This window comes from Lissotriton helveticus, chromosome 5_1 (genome assembly GCF_964261635.1).
Source record: "Lissotriton helveticus chromosome 5_1, aLisHel1.1, whole genome shotgun sequence".
NCBI lineage: Eukaryota > Metazoa > Chordata > Amphibia > Caudata > Salamandridae > Lissotriton > Lissotriton helveticus.
Genome location: NC_136065.1, coordinates 304,864,699 through 304,881,667, shown reverse-complemented (window position 1 = coordinate 304,881,667; position 16,969 = coordinate 304,864,699). Strand labels below are relative to the sequence as shown.

At 49.1% G+C, this 16,969-nt stretch overlaps 1 protein-coding gene across 1 annotated transcript in view; it reads left to right on the top strand.

Moving 5' to 3' along the window:
- The window catches only part of H6PD (hexose-6-phosphate dehydrogenase/glucose 1-dehydrogenase), a 56,574-nt gene extending 39,882 nt beyond the window's left edge, over window positions 1–16,692 (top strand). Inside the window, exons 2-5 of the mRNA XM_078642305.1 lie at window positions 1,337–1,999; window positions 2,638–2,755; window positions 6,241–6,510; window positions 14,896–16,692. Coding sequence (XP_078498431.1) covers window positions 1,370–1,999; window positions 2,638–2,755; window positions 6,241–6,510; window positions 14,896–16,247 — 2,370 coding nt within the window. The 5' untranslated portion in view covers window positions 1,337–1,369 and the 3' untranslated portion in view covers window positions 16,248–16,692. The remainder of the gene's footprint in view (window positions 1–1,336; window positions 2,000–2,637; window positions 2,756–6,240; window positions 6,511–14,895) is intronic.
- Window positions 16,693–16,969: the final 277 nt, after the last annotated feature.

Below are 16,969 nucleotides of genomic sequence, written 5' to 3'. Positions count from 1 at the left end.
AATCTTGCATCATATCACTGGCTTGGCTCAGCCATAGACAAACACAAGGTTTCTGAGATATGTAAATTTCTCGAATAAACCAAGTGCCGGAAAAGATATATGTGCTTTAAAAGGAGGAGAATGTGCAAAAACCAACCTTTTGAGATATGGGGGCCTTTCGCAACATGCATGCACATCTTCATCTTCTACTCTAGATGAACAACCCGGTTAAGATGTGCTATAGACAACACTCGATCCCTTACAGATTACACCAGATTTCCCCGGATCCTTACAACATGTTTCAGAGTGACCGTGACCTAACTGGCAACATATACATTTCTTAGCGAAGATGAACAGTGATTCAGACGTTCCAGAAGGAAATTGTAGGCCAGATGTTTTTTTAAAGAAAACTTTAGGAGCTTATTCTGGTCATTCTATCCATTGTTGATTATATTAAAGTCCTTCAACTCAACATACACAAAATGCCACTAATATCTCCCACAATCGAGCTCCTTTAACTCACATCAACTCGCACAAACTCCAGTTAAGCAACCCTCAATGCACTTGCAACTAAATATCAACAAACAGCATCCAGTTTTCAGTGATCATTCCTTAAGTTCTATGGCAGGACTTCTCATAGCTACACAGTAGAGCGCACAGTTATAGAATGTCCTTTGATACCATAACATTTATGGTTGGAGCTATACTAAATCAAAATAATAAGGATACAAAAATAACATCCTGCATTCTGAGATAGGTTAGTTTCACATACCCAAGTGGCTAATGAACTCACTTTGGTTCAATTTTGGTCCAGTCTATAAACATCTTGCATATTTTTTTAGAATACTCTTGTGATGGAGAAGATCACCTGTATCCTTAAGAGTAAACGTACATTTAGAGAGATATGGCCTCTCTTTGATTATATCCAAGCAGGCGTGCCACATGATCACTTTTAATGCATGTTAGGTGATTGATTTCTCCACAGTTCTCTACCCATCTTTGGTACAACATGGTTCAAAGTAATGCTAACCCTCTTTCTGGTATGATTATTCCTGATTCAATTGTGATGGCTCATGGTGGAACATATGTATGTTATGACTAGGTTGGTGTGACTTACCGGCATCCACGGACCATGCCAAATAGTGTAACCTTTCCCTACAGTGTGTAGTGCTGTGCCCCAACTGTTCAAACTAAATAATATGTGTTTACATAGTTTGATTTGGTATAGATATGCTGTTTGTTAGTGCATTTTATTGCTCAGCATATAGGTGTCTATTTGGAGCTAGTGAATACTTAACATTTAAATTACTTTGATGTCTGCCTTGTGCATTTATTGATATTTATGTTCTGGTTGCAGGTTCTTATGCACTTGTAATATTTTGTGAATACTATGATGCTGTTATGGACTCTCTTCCCCCTTCTGCTTCTCCACGTCATCCCAGCAGCGCCGGAGTCCTCTCATGGTCATGTCTCAGTTGTCTTGATGGGGGCAACGGGAGACCTGGCAAAGAAGTACCTCTGGCAGGGACTGTTCCAGCTTTACCTCGACCAAGTGACTAGTGGGCACAGCTTTAGCTTCCATGGGGCTGCACTAACAGAGCCTGTAGCGGGTATGGAGCGAATGTCTCTGGTGCTAAAGGAGCTAATCTGTCCACTAGATGTGCCGGCCAACCGTTGTGCTCTTCTCAAGGATCAGTTCCTGAAGCTGAGCAGTTATTTTCAGTTGAAGACCGCAGAGAACTACACGACACTGAGCCGCAACATCGAGCGCTCGATGGAGGAAGAGGGCCTCGTAGAAGCCGGGCGACTCTTCTACCTATCTGTACCTCCTTTTGCCTATGCTGAGATTGCCCGGCACATCAACTCAACATGCAGACCTCCAGCTGGTGCCTGGCTGCGAGTGGTGCTCGAGAAACCCTTTGGCCACGATTTGGAATCAGCACAGCGCCTGGCAGCCGAGCTGCAGTCCTTCTTCCAAGAGGAGGAGATCTACCGGGTCGATCACTACTTGGGCAAGCAGGTGAGTGAGGGCAGTGGGACTCTCCTCTTCATTTGGTGGTCCATCTCTCCGGACTCCAGGCCCTTTCTCTTATCAATGAGGCAGTTTCTCATTCCACTGTGGTTCTTTCTTCTCTTTATGGGAGTCCTTTCGCTTCCCATCAGAGCCGCTTTCTCATCCCATCAAGACCTTTCCTCTTCCAATAGGAGACCCTCCATTTTGGAAATGTTGCTCTCCTTAGCTTATCTTTCAATTTTTAAAACTGGTGGGGACTCCCGGATCCTGGATAGTGGATAAGTCAAAGAACACACTTAGTGGGATCTCTGGGCTCTAGTTGGGTGTATGGGTATGTGGGATGTCTGGACATAAGTGGCTGTGGTCTTTGGACATTTGTGTGGGTGGGTTGGTTGGTCGGTGGTTTGGTAGAATTGTTAAGGACTGCTTTTTATATAGTGTTGGGTGGAGACATGAAATTGGGTCTGCAAACGTGTATAGGTGGCTTTTTGGACACTAGTGTGTCAGGCGGTATGGAGGGCTGGGGTCTCCGGGCAGTGATTTCTCTGCATTTTCGTAAGACACTGTCGGAGTTGGGTCGGTAGGTTTCTGGACACAATACATTGGTGTTGAGGTTTAAATGTGACTTTACATATTCTCCACAGGCAGTCGCTCAAATTCTGCCTTTCCGACACCAGAATCGTGAGTTTTTAGAACCCCTTTGGAACAGGCGTCATGTAGAGCGAGTCGAAATAGTGCTAAAGGAAACAGTAGATGCTAAAGGTAAGTGAACTTTAAGGGGTGATCAAAGTTTAGTGCCTGAATTTATCAGTTATTTTTTTAGGTCCATTGTAATTTGTTTACTTGCTGAAATCTACTTATATTACTTTAAGTAACTACCTTCTGAGATAACCTTAATTAATTGTTTGTTTTCCTGCTCAAACATTTTCCCTCCAAAAAAATTCCAAGCACTGAATGTGCACAGAGAGTGAATTTCACTTTCATCCACTGCTTCTGATACGTTTAATTACCAAACACCTCTGTTGGGATAAACTGTTAACATACATCTTTTTAACCTCTGTTATTACAGGGGAATGCTGTTGACATATCTGTGTGTCTCAACACTTGTGGTGCAGAGAACTCTGAAATTCTAGGTACTGTTCCTTGTAGGAGGTATAAAGAGGAACTTCGTGTTCATTTCACTGTTGTTGGAGCATGTTGCAAAGTTATAGCTGCGCCACTGGGGCAGAAACTGTAAGAACTGCTTGTTTCCAGGTATACCACTATACAAGAGGGCACACATTGATTTAGTGACTTCCTATGTACTCAAATGCCGATGTATTAATGGCGCAACCGTGCATTTACACATGCTAAAATTTGCCGCCCAAGTGAAATTGCACCACTTAGCTTTTTTCCTTTCTTTGGGAAAATTATCAAGAAACCACTTCTCCCATACACTCCTATACAATCTCCAGTCCTATCTTGGATACAAATGTACTCCTGCCCTTTATATGAGTAAATCTCACTGTGTCCAGTGTGGGTCTGTGCAGGCCAGAAGTTTAGTAATTCACACACTCTCAATTTTTTATGATTTTCTCCTGCTTAGGGTTCCCAGTGAACAGATTTGCTCACTCGTAGTAGTGCACCTTACTATTGCATTGCCGCGACTAAATCACTTTGCAAATTCAAAGTGCAAAATGTGTGTATCTAATTTAAGCTCGGGTGCAGAGCTCCTTTATGATGCAGGTCCTCTGCCTCTAGAACTATTCGAGGTTTCCATCTCTTGTCACTTTTTCCATCACCCAGATTTGAGTGGGAATTTATGCATTAACTGGTGGAGTAGTCAACAAGAAATAAAGTATTTAATTTAGTGGGAAAGGGAAATCCGTTTGCTTTAGTCACCATAACCCTCTTTCCTTGAAAACGTCCTCATATTGAAAGCTGTAGTTACCTTGGGTAAGTAATAGTAGAACCCTGCCTCTGTATTATGGCAATGTTTCCTATAGGTAGAGGAGGCAATCAAACCCGTCCATGCTTCGCTCCTTGTAGCATCATGGTTTTGGGTCCCCACCCTGGAAAAAGATCCCTTTCCCTTCATCCTTAGTGAGGAGTACTCTACTCCACTTTGCCATTCCACTCTATGCCACACCACTATACGCTACACAATGGCACTCTACAGCAATCTATGCAACTCAACTCTGTCCCACTCTATTCTATGGCATTCTATTTTATGCCACTCTGTTTTAAACCTCTCTACTCCAGTACACTCCAATCTAGTCTGTGACACTCCACTCTATTCTGTGTCACTCCACTCTCTTCTGTGCCATTCCGCTCTATTCTGTGCCACTCCACTCTACTCTGTGCCACTCCACTCTATGCCACGCCATTCCACTCTATCCTATGGCACTTGCACTCTACAACAATCTATGCAACTCAACTCTGTGTCAGTCTATTCCAGGCCACTCCGCTACACTCTATGCTACTCCACTCTATGCCACTCCAGTCCATTCTACTGTACGCCACTCTATTCTACTCCACTCTACTCTTCACTGTGCCACTCTATGCCATTCCACTCCACTCCGCGCCTTCCCTCTCTGTGCCTCCCCTCTCTGCGCCTCCCCTCTCTGCGCCTCCCCTCTCTGCGCCTCCCCTCTCTGCGCCTCCCCTCTCTGCGCCTCCCCTCTCTGCGCCTCCCCTCCTGCGCCTCCCCTCTCTGCGCCTCCCCTCTCTGCGCCTCCCCCCTCTGCGCCTCCCCTCTCTGCGCCTCCCCTCTCTGCGCCTCCCCTCTCAGCGCCTCCCCTCTCTGCGCCTCCCCTCTCTGCGCCTCCCCGCTCTGCGCCTCCCCTCTCTGCGCCTCCCCTCTCTGCGCCTCCCCTCTCTGCGCCTCCCCTCTCTGCGCCTCCCCTCTCTGCGCCTCCCCTCCTGCGCCTCCCCTCCTGCGCCTCCCCTCTCTGCGCCTCCCCTCTCTGCGCCTCCCCCCTCTGCGCCTCCCCTCTCTGCGCCTCCCCTCTCAGCGCCTCCCCTCTCTGCGCCTCCCCTCTCTGCGCCTCCCCTCTCCGCGCCTCCCTTCTCTGCGCCTCCCTTCTCTGCGCCTCCCCTCTCTGCGCCTCCCCTCTCTGCGCCTCCCCTCTCTGCGCCTCCCCTCCTGCGCCTCCCCTCCTGCGCCTCCCCTCCTGCGCCTCCCCTCTCTGCGCCTCCCCTCTCCGTGCCTCCCCTCTCTGCGCCTCCCCTCTCTGCGCCTCCCCCCTCTGCGCCTCCCCTCTCTGCGCCTCCCCTCTCAGCGCCTCCCCTCTCTGCGCCTCCCCTCTCTGCGCCTCCCCTCTCCGCGCCTCCCTTCTCTGCGCCTCCCTTCTCTGCGCCTCCCCTCTCTGCGCCTCCCCTCTCTGCGCCTCCCCTCTCTGCGCCTCCCCTCCTGCGCCTCCCCTCCTGCGCCTCCCCTCTCTGCGCCTCCCCTCTCTGCGCCTCCCCTCTCTGCGCCTCCCCTCTCTGCGCCTCCCCTCTCTGCGCCTCCCCTCTCTGCGCCTCCCCTCTCTGCGCCTCCCCTCCCCGCGCCTCCCTCTCTGCGCCTCCCCTCTCTGCGCCTCCCCTCTCTGCGCCTCCCCTCCCCGCGCCTCCCTCTCTGCGCCTCCCCTCTCTGCGCCTCCCCTCTCTGCGCCTCCCCTCTCCGTGCCTCCCCTCTCTGCGCCTCTCCACTCTGCACCTCTCCACTCTGTGCCTCTCCACTCTACACCACTCCACGCAAAGCCACTCTACGCCACTCTACTCTACTGTATGCCAGGCCACAAACTTTTAGCCATGATGAGCAGCAGCCATGCTTACGTAGCCGAGACCTATTGGCTTTGTCATTGCTTGTTTAGGAAGGGTTTGGGCATTAGCTATTTTGAGCGTAAGGGGGAGGGTAATTTTGTATTTCTTGGATCCTGATCCTTGCCCAGACTTTGGGATTCGGTAAGTAATAGTTGAACCACACCTCTTCAGTTTGACAGTGTTTCCTATAGGTAGAGAAGGTAGTCAAACCCTCCCATGCTCCACCGCTTCTTACATCACGTTTCTGAGGCCCTGCCCTATTACAAGCCCCTCATCCTTAGTGAGGCGTTTGCCACATCTGTCCCTGAAACAGCAGCTTATCTGTAGTAGGAGGAGAAAAGGAGAGGTGTTTTCCTATGCTCCATGTGAGAGGCTGCTCCTCCTCCACCTCCCTATTTTTTGTTGGGTGAAGTGCTAATATAAGGTCTTTCCATTTCACAACCTCTGCCTTTCTTCTCCAGACCGCACCAGCTTCTATGAGGAGTACGGGGTCATTCGTGATGTCATCCAGAACCACCTGACGGAGATCCTAATGTACGTGGCCCTGGAGACGCCCCGAGACCCCAGCAACTCTGACCTGGTTCTGCAAAGAAAGCTGGAGACATTTGGGTCCCTACGGAGTTTGGACAAGAGTAGCTCAGTGATTGGTCAGTACCAGGACTATGCTGGACAGGTTCGGGAGGAGCTTCAGAAGCCTGAGGGGTTCTTCAGCACAACCCCGACATTTGCAGGTATTGTTTTCTTAATTGTGTTTTTTGGCATTTGTCAAAATAACTAGACAACAACAGCTTTGGAGAGGAGAGTGGGAAAGAGCAGGACTGATTGGGGGGGGGGGTCTGGATGACAAGGACGACAAGGTAAACAATCTGGGATCAAGCCAGGGTTGCACAATCCAAACGTGAAGAGGTATATACTAAGCCCCAAGAATGTCCAATGAGGTACTTAAGTAGCACAGGCCCAAGAAGTCGGAGCTAGAAGGTTATAGGTTCACAATAAGGATTACAAAGTACAAATGTAAGAGGAATATTGAAAGCGCATATGTAAATACTTGAAAAGATGCGTTAACCGCAGAAAAATATCACTTTGCGGTGCAACAGACAGTGCATGAAGGTGATTGATATTTACCTGTCTCCAGCAGGGTAAACCGCGTCCCCGGCCACATCCCCGCACCTGGTTTACCGGATTCCCGGTCGCAGAGAAAAAAGGCAAATGGTTGCCATATATCCCAGGGGCAGGAACGCAAAGGCATAAGTTCCCAAAAATGAGGCAATTTTTTCTGGCAATACACTACATCGCTCAACCATGCTTTGGAGGAATGGGGTGGGCTTCCTACCCCAGTGTATGGTGACCCTACACTCAGCCAGCAGGTGTAACATGGCAGTGAGGCGACGGCTGGAGCTGGGTTTATCTTTGACATACCCCGTTAATCCCTTCAATGAGGTGAGGGGAGGCGAGCGCCCTGTGAGCGTGTGAATGGTGGTAAAACCTCCATCCAGAAGGATGCCACCTTCGGGCATTGTCATGCAAGGTGAATAAAGGAAGCAGGGTTAGGTTGCATCCCAGACAGCTAGGGTCTAGAACCAGCACCATTTTGAAGAGCTACAGAGGTGCAGTATAGGCGATTTAAACATTTTAAGTGGATAAGCCGAAGTCTATAATTGAGGGCGAGAAACTCCAATGGGCCACAGCAGTAGGACTAGTGACCATCTGAAAGGGGCGGAGAGATGTCCTCCACCCAGGACACACGTGTGCCAGGGGTTACCACCGGGACCGAGCACTGCATAATATTGTTCAAACGGGTGATCAATTTGCGGAGAGATGGCAAAGTGAGGAGGTGCTCCAAAGTAGTGTGGCTCACTGGTTAGAGGCGGCAGACCCGAGAGCAGAGGACGGCCCGGGACCAGGGTTCAATTCCCGGCGCGGCAGGTTTCTGGACCAGGGTCAGCGGACTCGATAATTCTCTCGCCTCGGTGCCCACTCTGATCAGCGATCACACTCGGCAACTCTGGGCATTAGCTTGCCTCATCTTCACTAACGGCCCCACCAGACCGCCGGGGATGCCTGGTCTCACCCTGGAGATACCCATTAAGGGACCATCTCTCAGGGAAGCCAGGAAGGGTTTCGCAGCGGTCGAAGCGCCTTGGGACCCTACGGGTAAGTAGTGCGCTATATAAATGCCTATACATACATACATACAAGCTGTGAGGAGGGAGGGAAAGTGTCCTGTAGAGTGCAGCAGGTGGCATGTTGATGACGCTGCAGTGTCAAACAGTGGGAGGAACTGGTCGTTGGGGTAAAGGTCCGAAAACAGTTTGATGTCACGTTTGTGTCCTCGAGCTGTAGCACCCTTGTCGAGTTGTGGTAGCATGGGATTATGGGCTACTGGGATGGAGGGAGCTTGTAGAATGGTCTGCCAAGCTCTCTCCCTCAAACCCTCCCAGGCCCATCGCACACTTCTAACAGTATTGATTTCTGTCTTGGGGTTTTTGTATGGTGCTTATAGTGCAGTCGACAGTGGCGATTGAGCTACGTGCTCTATCACAACGGCCGTGTGTGCTGGAACGGGGTGGGGTACAGCCAATAGTGAAAAAACTGGGCTTGGGCGCATGGAGCATACAGCGACATGTCTAGTGCTCCCAATCCACTCTGTGCGAGTGGTAGTGTGAGGAGTTCCCAGGAGACTTGCGACTACCTGCCCGCCCACACCTGAGTCACCAAGTTAGATCGTAAGCGCTTGACGAACTGAGCCAGGAGAGGGACATTAGGGAAAAGGTAGAGGAGCTTGGGGAGGATGACCATCTTCACAATTGTGATATGGCTAGCCGTATTTTGGACCATGTAGGTATTCTGTCCTCCAGCCAGGACATGGCACAGCCGTAGTTTGTGCACCATAATTCTTCAGGATTACAGGTCATCCATATACCCAGGTACTGCACCAGCTCATCCACCCACTTCAGGGGGTACTTAGTGGGGAATGAACATGTGGTGTCTGTGAGGGGAAAAAGTATGAATTTGGCCCAGTTCACTTGCATACCAGAAGGATCACCAAACTTCACCACCTCTCGTGTTAACGTGGCAAGGTTGTCACTATGGCAACATGCATATAAGGTGATATTGCCTGAGTACATTAAGATCACCAGACCTCCAGTAGTAAAGATGCCCCTGTTGGAATGACATTGCTGGAGCCTCGCTGACAGAGGTTCCATCGCTTTAGGGAATAGTAGCAGTGACAAATGGCACCCCTGCCTTGTGCCCCGTGTCACCTGGAACGTGTCACTGAGCCCATTAAGGCGCACTCGAGCGGTGGGAAGTGTATACAGGAGGTGTATCTGTTTGATGAAACATGACCTGAGGCTGAGCCACACCAGGAGTTGAAAGAAAAATACGCATTCCAGAGAGTCGAACGCTTTAGTAGCGTCAAGTAGAGTGGCTACAGCAGGGACCTCGGGGTCAAGGTGGTGCATGATCGTGAAAATGGTACGGAAGCTGTGCGCCGTAGAGCGACCCAGGATAAAGCCTGATTGATCAGGTCTTGCAACCAGGGGCATAAGGGACAGTAGATGATTAGCCAGCACCTTGGCGAAAATGTTATTGTTAATGAGTGAGAGGGGTCTGCACGAATTGCAGTGGCAAGGAGGTTTGTCAGGTTTGACGAGTGTAACGATAACTGCCTCCCGCAGCAACGGTGGCAATAAGCCCATAGTTAGGGGGTCCTGGTACATTTCCAGGTGTGGGGCCAGTAGGGAATCAAACTTCCTGAAAAAGGTGGTGGTAAGCCCATGTGTCTCCGGGGAGGGAACAGATAACCTGTTCAACCGCCTCCTTAGTAATGGGGGAATCTAGAGAGGCAGGGTATGCTCAGTCGAGGCAGAGTAGTTGTATGGTGTCGAAGTATTCAGACAGCTCATTTGAGCCGAGAATTGGAGTGGCGGTATAAAATCGGGCATAGAAGAAGGACATAGCACGCATGAGCTCTGGTGTGGAGGACACAGGATTAAACTCGAAGTCGAGTAATTCAGTTATATAGCTAGACGCACAAGGTTTCCAATGCAGACCTGCAAGTGTTTTTCCCGGCCTGTCACCTTCTCCATAGCATCTGGCTTGTGCCTCTCGATGCAAGAAGCAAGTCTCCCGGAGGGCTTCCTTCTGAAACTCCGACAGCCTGTCACGGATATTTGCCAAATGGTCTTTGTCATTGGAGTGGAAATATTGCTGCTCCTGAGGACAGATATCCTATTTGAGCCGAGATAGAGACCCCCGAATATCCTTCAAGATGCCCAGAGTGCTTTGTGATACAAGCCCCCCGTATGACAACTTTGAAAGGCTCTCATAGCACTAAGGGGGATTCAACTGAGCTACTATTTTGTGCAAAGTAGTCTATTATTTCTTTGCAAATATCCTGCCGGAAGGTCGCGTCACGCAGCACTCCTGCCGATAAGCACCATGTGAAGGCACGGGGTAGCGCCTGAGGGACCTGAAGCATCAGCAAGGCTCAAGCATGGTCCGAGAGAGTACGCGGCAAGTGGGACAATCTGTACATCCAGGTCTGGACATCACCAAGAAGCAACCTAAATTCCAGCCTAGGCCAAGTGTCTTGGAATGCTGAGATACGAATGCTTTGTGCGCATGGAGATGTGAGAGGCATCACACATCTTGTAAGAAGTTATCTTGTGCTATCGTGTTTAGTGTTGTTGTGGCGTGGGGTGCAAGCTTCTAGAGGTGCCCAGCCGGTCCAGCGGATCATTCATTACAGCATTAAAGTAACCACCCCACAGTATGGCACAGGTCCCAAATCCGGCAATCTTAGCCCAAACCAGAGAAGAACTAAGGGTCGTCTCTGCTGGGAGCATACACAGCAGCTTGTGTCAACGGTCTTCTGTGCAGGGAACCAGCAAGTATAACATATTGTCCTTCCGGGTCAATAAGGGTTTGGGCCAGTTGCCAAGGAAGCCCTCATTGCATCAGGATCGACACCCTCGCCCCCAAACCATAGTTGGAGTAGGCAGAGGAGTAGACATTGCTGCATCACCAGGTGCGCAGGGCATGGGCTGAGGGATTACGTATGCGGGTCTCCTGTAAAAAGCATAGTGTGTCTGTTGAGATAGGCGAGTACAAGGCATGCTTTCCGGTGGTCATTCAGACCACGTATGTTCCAGGCAATGCAGTTCAGGGTGGCCATGTTAACTGCAGAGAAGAGACAGTGGATATAGCAGGCGTGTGTTGTGCAGTGCATGGTGAGCAGGCTCAGACATAAGAAAGGAGATACCATGGCAGTACCTGAGGGGAAAAGGTAAATACGACAACAAAACAATAACCCAGCAAAAACAACCCAAACCATCCCCCTCCCACTCCAACGCCCCAACTAGGTTGAGACACGTATCCCTCACCCCTCCCAGCAAGCCCTTTCCAAAAACAGAACAAAAGTGGGAATCATCCTTGAGGACGTGGAAATACCAGGCATACAGCCCTGCCAAGAATGGCCAGATGGCTGGTCAGGGAGACAAAAGTACTGCCCTGAAAAGAGAAGGAGCATGATCTTTAACACAGGGTACACAGAATCATCCAGAACAGGAGGAACAAAGGGAATGAACCCCACGTAAGAACAGCCATAATGGGCAACAAGAGAGACCATCCAGTACTTGCAGGTATGGTAGAAGGCAATGATAGATGAGTACATCCTTAGTTCAGTCATTGTCACTAAGTTGAGTTTCTTCTGTGGCTTTGGGTGATCTCCTGGGGGATCGAAGACCTTTGATTGGGTACTTGGCGAATTTTAGTGCAGATTTTCCATCTGTGAAAAAATGGGGTTTGCCCTCCAGGGTGACCCTCAACTTGGCCGGATAGAGGAGGACATATTGTTTTCGGATGTATGACGGTACAACGCGTGCTTTTACAACGCGTACCGTTACCACGCAGGTTTTACAACGCAAGTCGTTACAACGACTTGCGTTGGAGGGCGCTGGATAGTGGAATAGTTTAATTTACTATTCCAACTCCAGTCCCCATGGATAGTAGGGAAGGTGTTGGATAGTAAATTAAACTATTCCCTATCCTACAGCGCCCTCCAGCGCAAGTCGTTGTAACGACTTGCGTTGTAAAAGCTGCGTGGTAACGGTACCACGTTGTAAAAGTTTTGTCGTAAAGGATGTTTCCCATTGTTTTCCCACTATTTAAAGGATTTTCTTGGCCAGCAAGAAGTCACGGTGAGCCGCTTGTACGACCAGTGTAAAATCCAAGCAGAATGAAGTGTTGTTGCCCTGATGCTGTATCATTCCCTCGCCAACCTCCGGACCGCATCGCAATCACGATAGTTGAGTAAGTAGGCAGGCGATTATGGGACAGACAGCCGTGCCTGGGGGCAACCGAGGGCCAAGCGAACGATGAGCATGCTCCACAATAAATACCGCAGACAATCCTTCACCAAAAAGGTCACTGAGCAGGATTTCAACAAATTGAAATGGATTCCAGGATCACGGTGATCCGGAGATTGTTGCATCTTGACCTTGCCTCAGAATCTTTGTTTTTGGCTATGACGAGTTCAAGCACCTTGTCCATGTGAAGCAGATGTTCCTTGGAGTCTGTCTGGAGGTCGTCCATGTCAGAGACGCAACTTTTCTATTTGGCCAAGTCAGGTTTTGTGTTTGTCAACAGGTTGGTTGCTGTGATCTAGATGGCTTGTGAGTAAATCCAGTTTGGCGTCCATGGTTTTCAGGCCTCAAATAGATTGCACGGGCACTGTGGGGTGGTGGTCCTGGGTGAGAGAAGCCAGAGTAGCCATCCACACATGTAAATTGCGAGGGGCAAAGTCACTTAGAGGTGTTAGGGGCCACGCGGGCAGGCCAGGAGTCCCAGCTAGGTGTGCGCGCTGGGAGCGGAAGCTCCTGCAAGGCACCTCAAAACCCACGACTGGCAAGGCTTGGCAGCAAAACCATTACACACCCCAGGGCACACTGCAAACAGCCAGCCTGAAGTAAAGGCCTCCATAGGCCCAGAGTGCACCTCCCCAAGTGACCCAAAATGCACGACAAAAAGGACCAGCCACATTGAAAGAACAATCAGCCAGAGTGCCGGAACAAACAATAGCAGGGTTCCTGAGGGCAGGGGAAATGCAGAGCAGAGTCATGATTAAGGGCGGACTCAGCGCGCCGCTGTTGGAGAACAACAATACAGCTGCCATTGGGCTGGCACCCTACTTCCAATGTTGGAGGTCCTCCAAAATACATGGGCCTAGACATGCCGATCTGCTCACACACATGCACCCAGGGGGCTGGGCCGCAGGCCCAAGGCAGCAGCGAGGCTTGCAGCTGTGCTTAAACAGCATCAAAGATGGCACAGCCGGCGCGGGTGGGGGGGAGACAGTCTCTGGATCGGGCAATATTGGGTGTAACAGCTACCCGGTTTAGGCTCCCGTTGGTGTTAGTGAGTCTGCCGCATCACTGCGAAGGCCATATAGTAGGAGGGGCTGCGTGAAGCAGCAGGGTCCCCCTGCATAGGATGCACCCCTGAACAGTTGCCGCTGGGCATGGACAGTGGTCACCACTGGCAGGGGTCAGCAAGGAGATCTGCGGTGAGGCCACTTCCCTGATGTCGGGTGCAATACTGGCCATCCGACAGCACATCTCCAGAGTCCGCACCGGCCTCTTCTCGCCTCCCCTTGATGATGGAGCCGGCAGGAGAACAGACAATGCAGATGGCTACATTAAGGTCCTGAAGGGCAGGGAACACTCTGCAGGCGAGATGGGGTGTTGACAGTCTTTCATCTGTGCAGGCGAGATGGGGTGTTGGCAGTCCTTCAGATGTGTGGTGGATTTCAGGTCTGGCCAGAAGAGAGAGAGAGAAACGTAGGTTAATAGGCATACAGATGTTACTGATTGAGAATGGCTTCCCTTTAATGTTTTCACAGTCTTACAAAAACTGCTTCCCGCCAACATGGTCCTCCAAAACCAGCCCCCCTAAATAATCTTTAGTGGTTCTTCGTCAATAATTGTTTACAGAACTAAAATACAAGAAAACTAGCTAAATCATAAAGGTGTCAGTTTTGAGGTGAATTCTGGAAACAAGTTAGTGTAAATTCAAGGAGCGCATATAAAAAAATGCCACCCGGTGTCTGTATGTCAGTGTCCATGCCAGTGATTTTGACCTGCATATATTATGATTCCACAATATCGACTACAAATACATGGTCAAGTAAAGTATGTGTTAGGAAGTACAGAAGGACTACTCTTAAATATTGTTAACACACCCACTTACCTATATGATATGGTGGTAGTGGATTTTGTGGTCAATATTATACGTTGGATATTGAGTAGGAACTCTCACTTGTGTTTATAAACTTCTTGGGCTAGAGACTGACGTCTTTACAGACTGATCTTCTCTTGAGGGTTATTCAACTTTGTGAAAATTAAATAATTTCAGATTCACTAAACGCTGCAGCTGAATGACATAGTGATATGTGTAGATATATAATGTGAGTTCTTTGGTGTTTTATGCCATATTATGCAAAATCCATCACCCAGGACAGATAGATCCATGCCAGGCCTTTAGGATAACCAGTGATAATGTAAAAAAAGTGTACATTTGATTAATGTCCTGAAAATCTGGAATGGAACTGGTCCTTTTAGACCTATGTTGGACACCCCGGATTATACTGATGTTAGAGTTACTAGGTATAGTGTGTACTTACATTTCTTGGTTTGTTTATAGCGGGATAAATCTACAAAAAGAGATGCTTTGATGGATAGGGGGATGTTGTTGTTCCCGATCCTTAGTGCATACATGGAAAAGGCTTCCTGTCTTGTTTTGACTTTTTTTACACTTCTTAGCCCGCAGTCTGAGGGTTTCCTGGCTGTGGGTTTGCAGTTTCACCGCCATTGAAGAATGAGACTAGAAGAGTATTTTGAGGTAGGAGATGTCTGTAGTATTTTCAGCATTGTACATCCTGTTGAACTTGCTGAAATCCAAACAGTGAGGTGTCTGCCCTGGAAAAAAGTAGGGTCGCTTTAATCCTCTGAAATGTTTTGTATCCCTTTTTTGTTTCGATCAATATCTCCAGCTTTTTTTTTTTTAGTTTCTGTTCTATTTAAGCATAACGACCCCTCTCCCTTTCTCCTACACAGGTGTGGTGGTCCATATTGATAACCTGAGGTGGGAAGGTGTTCCATTCATCCTGATGTCTGGAAAAGCGTTGGACGAGAGGGAAGCATATGTCCGGGTGCTCTTCAAACACCAAGCCTTTTGCATCCAGAGAGAGTCCATCAACAGCCAGTGCAAGCCCAAACAGATTGTCTTCCATATTGGACATGGAAATCTGGGCTACCCTGCCATCCTGGTCAGCCGCAACCTCTTCAAGCCAGCCCTGCCTGAAGGCTGGAAGGAAATTACAGATCATCCACCCCATCTCCATCTATTTGGGCAGGCAGCAACAGATTTTCATGTGTACCGCCCTATGCAGGAAAGAGAAGCCTACTCGGTCCTCATTGCCAACATCTTCCATGGCAGAAAAGAGTCCTTTATCATGACCGAGAACCTATTGGCTTCCTGGGAGTTTTGGACTCCACTGCTGGAGAGTTTGACTCACGAGGTACCACGCCTTTACCCCGGTGGGATAGAGAATGGAAATACACTGGATTTTACTATCCTTGGCAGCGAAATATCATTTGTTCAGGATGACCCTTTGATGTTGATGGATGCAGGGGCTGGTCAGCACACTGCCAAAGACTTTGGGACCCTTAAGTCAATCTTCCGTGACTCCACACTGGTTTCTGGGTGGACCGATGAACTCATCTTAGCGTTAGCTCAGGACATACAGGACACAGCTGAGAAACATGTGAAGCTATCAGGCAAATTCCACCTAGCCATATCGGGTGGCTCCAGTCCCGTAGTCCTGTTGCAGAGACTGGCAGCTCACCACTACACCTTCCCGTGGAGATATACCCACCTGTGGATGGTGGACGAGCGATGTGTTCCGCTTACTGATCCAGAGTCCAATTTTCACAGCTTACATGAACATCTGCTCCAGCACGTGCATGTCCCATATGTGAACATTCACCCCATGCCAGTGCATGTGAACCAGCGCCTGTGTGTGGAGGACGACCAGGGCGTGGAGCTGTACGCCCGTGATATCTCTCAGCTAGTGAACAATGGCAGCTTCGATATGGTCCTGCTGGGGGTGGGCAGTGATGGCCACACAGCTTCGCTGTTCCCTCACTCCTCTGAGGCATTAGGAAGTGACCGCATGGTGCTCCTGACGGAGAGCCCAAGCAAACCCCATCAGAGAATGAGTTTAAGCCTTTCTCTCCTGAACAAGGCCCGGAAAGTAGCAGTGTTGGTGCTGGGGAAGGGGAAGCATGACATTGTGACTCTAATTAGTAGGGTTGGTCAAGATCCCCAGAAATTGCCGATTACGGGGGTGAAGCCCACCTTTGGCCAGGTGGTGTGGTATATTGACTATGATGCCTTACTGTTGTGACCTAAACGAAAGAATTTCTTGGACCCTGACAACCGCTCCCACTGAACATCAAACAACCTTTCAACCATCAAAGTGGATCCCTTTAGCAGTTTTGTTGTTGTTTATTACGGAGGGAGCATTTGGTTGTGGCAGGTGACTATACATTTGAGAAGTGAAGTTTCATAACTACTTGAAGGGCAGCTCGCACTCCAATCAGTGCCTTTGTATAGACCTGTTTTGTTTCACATGTTTGAAAATAAGTGACAAGATTGAGAACTTTTGGGGATAGTGATAAATTCTCAGGGACTATTTGTTGATCGAAGATAAAGAGTTGCCCATCTGAGGTTCCATTTTGTATCCACGTGCTGCAGTAGCAGATTTCAGTAGCTGTATTTCAATTTTTAGATCATTTTTGAGATCTTCTACAGCATCCTAGACAAATAAAAATTGCCCACAGGTGCCCTGTTACACATATTACACCATATAGGATTCCTCAGCCTCAGAGCTGATTAAAAAGGTTCGAGGCAGTTTCAGGCTGGCATTAAAATAGGATCAATCTGTTTGTTCACCCATAGGCCAGTCAGTTCGACCTGAACATAATGACCAATGTGATTGGCCAATGAAACATACTGTAGATTCAACTCATCTCAACTGTCTTCTACGCATAGAGTAAACTCATTGGCCTGAGCGTGTCTAAAGCGTCAGCCTTCCCTGTCTGGCTTTGAAGTATAGGAAAGCATACG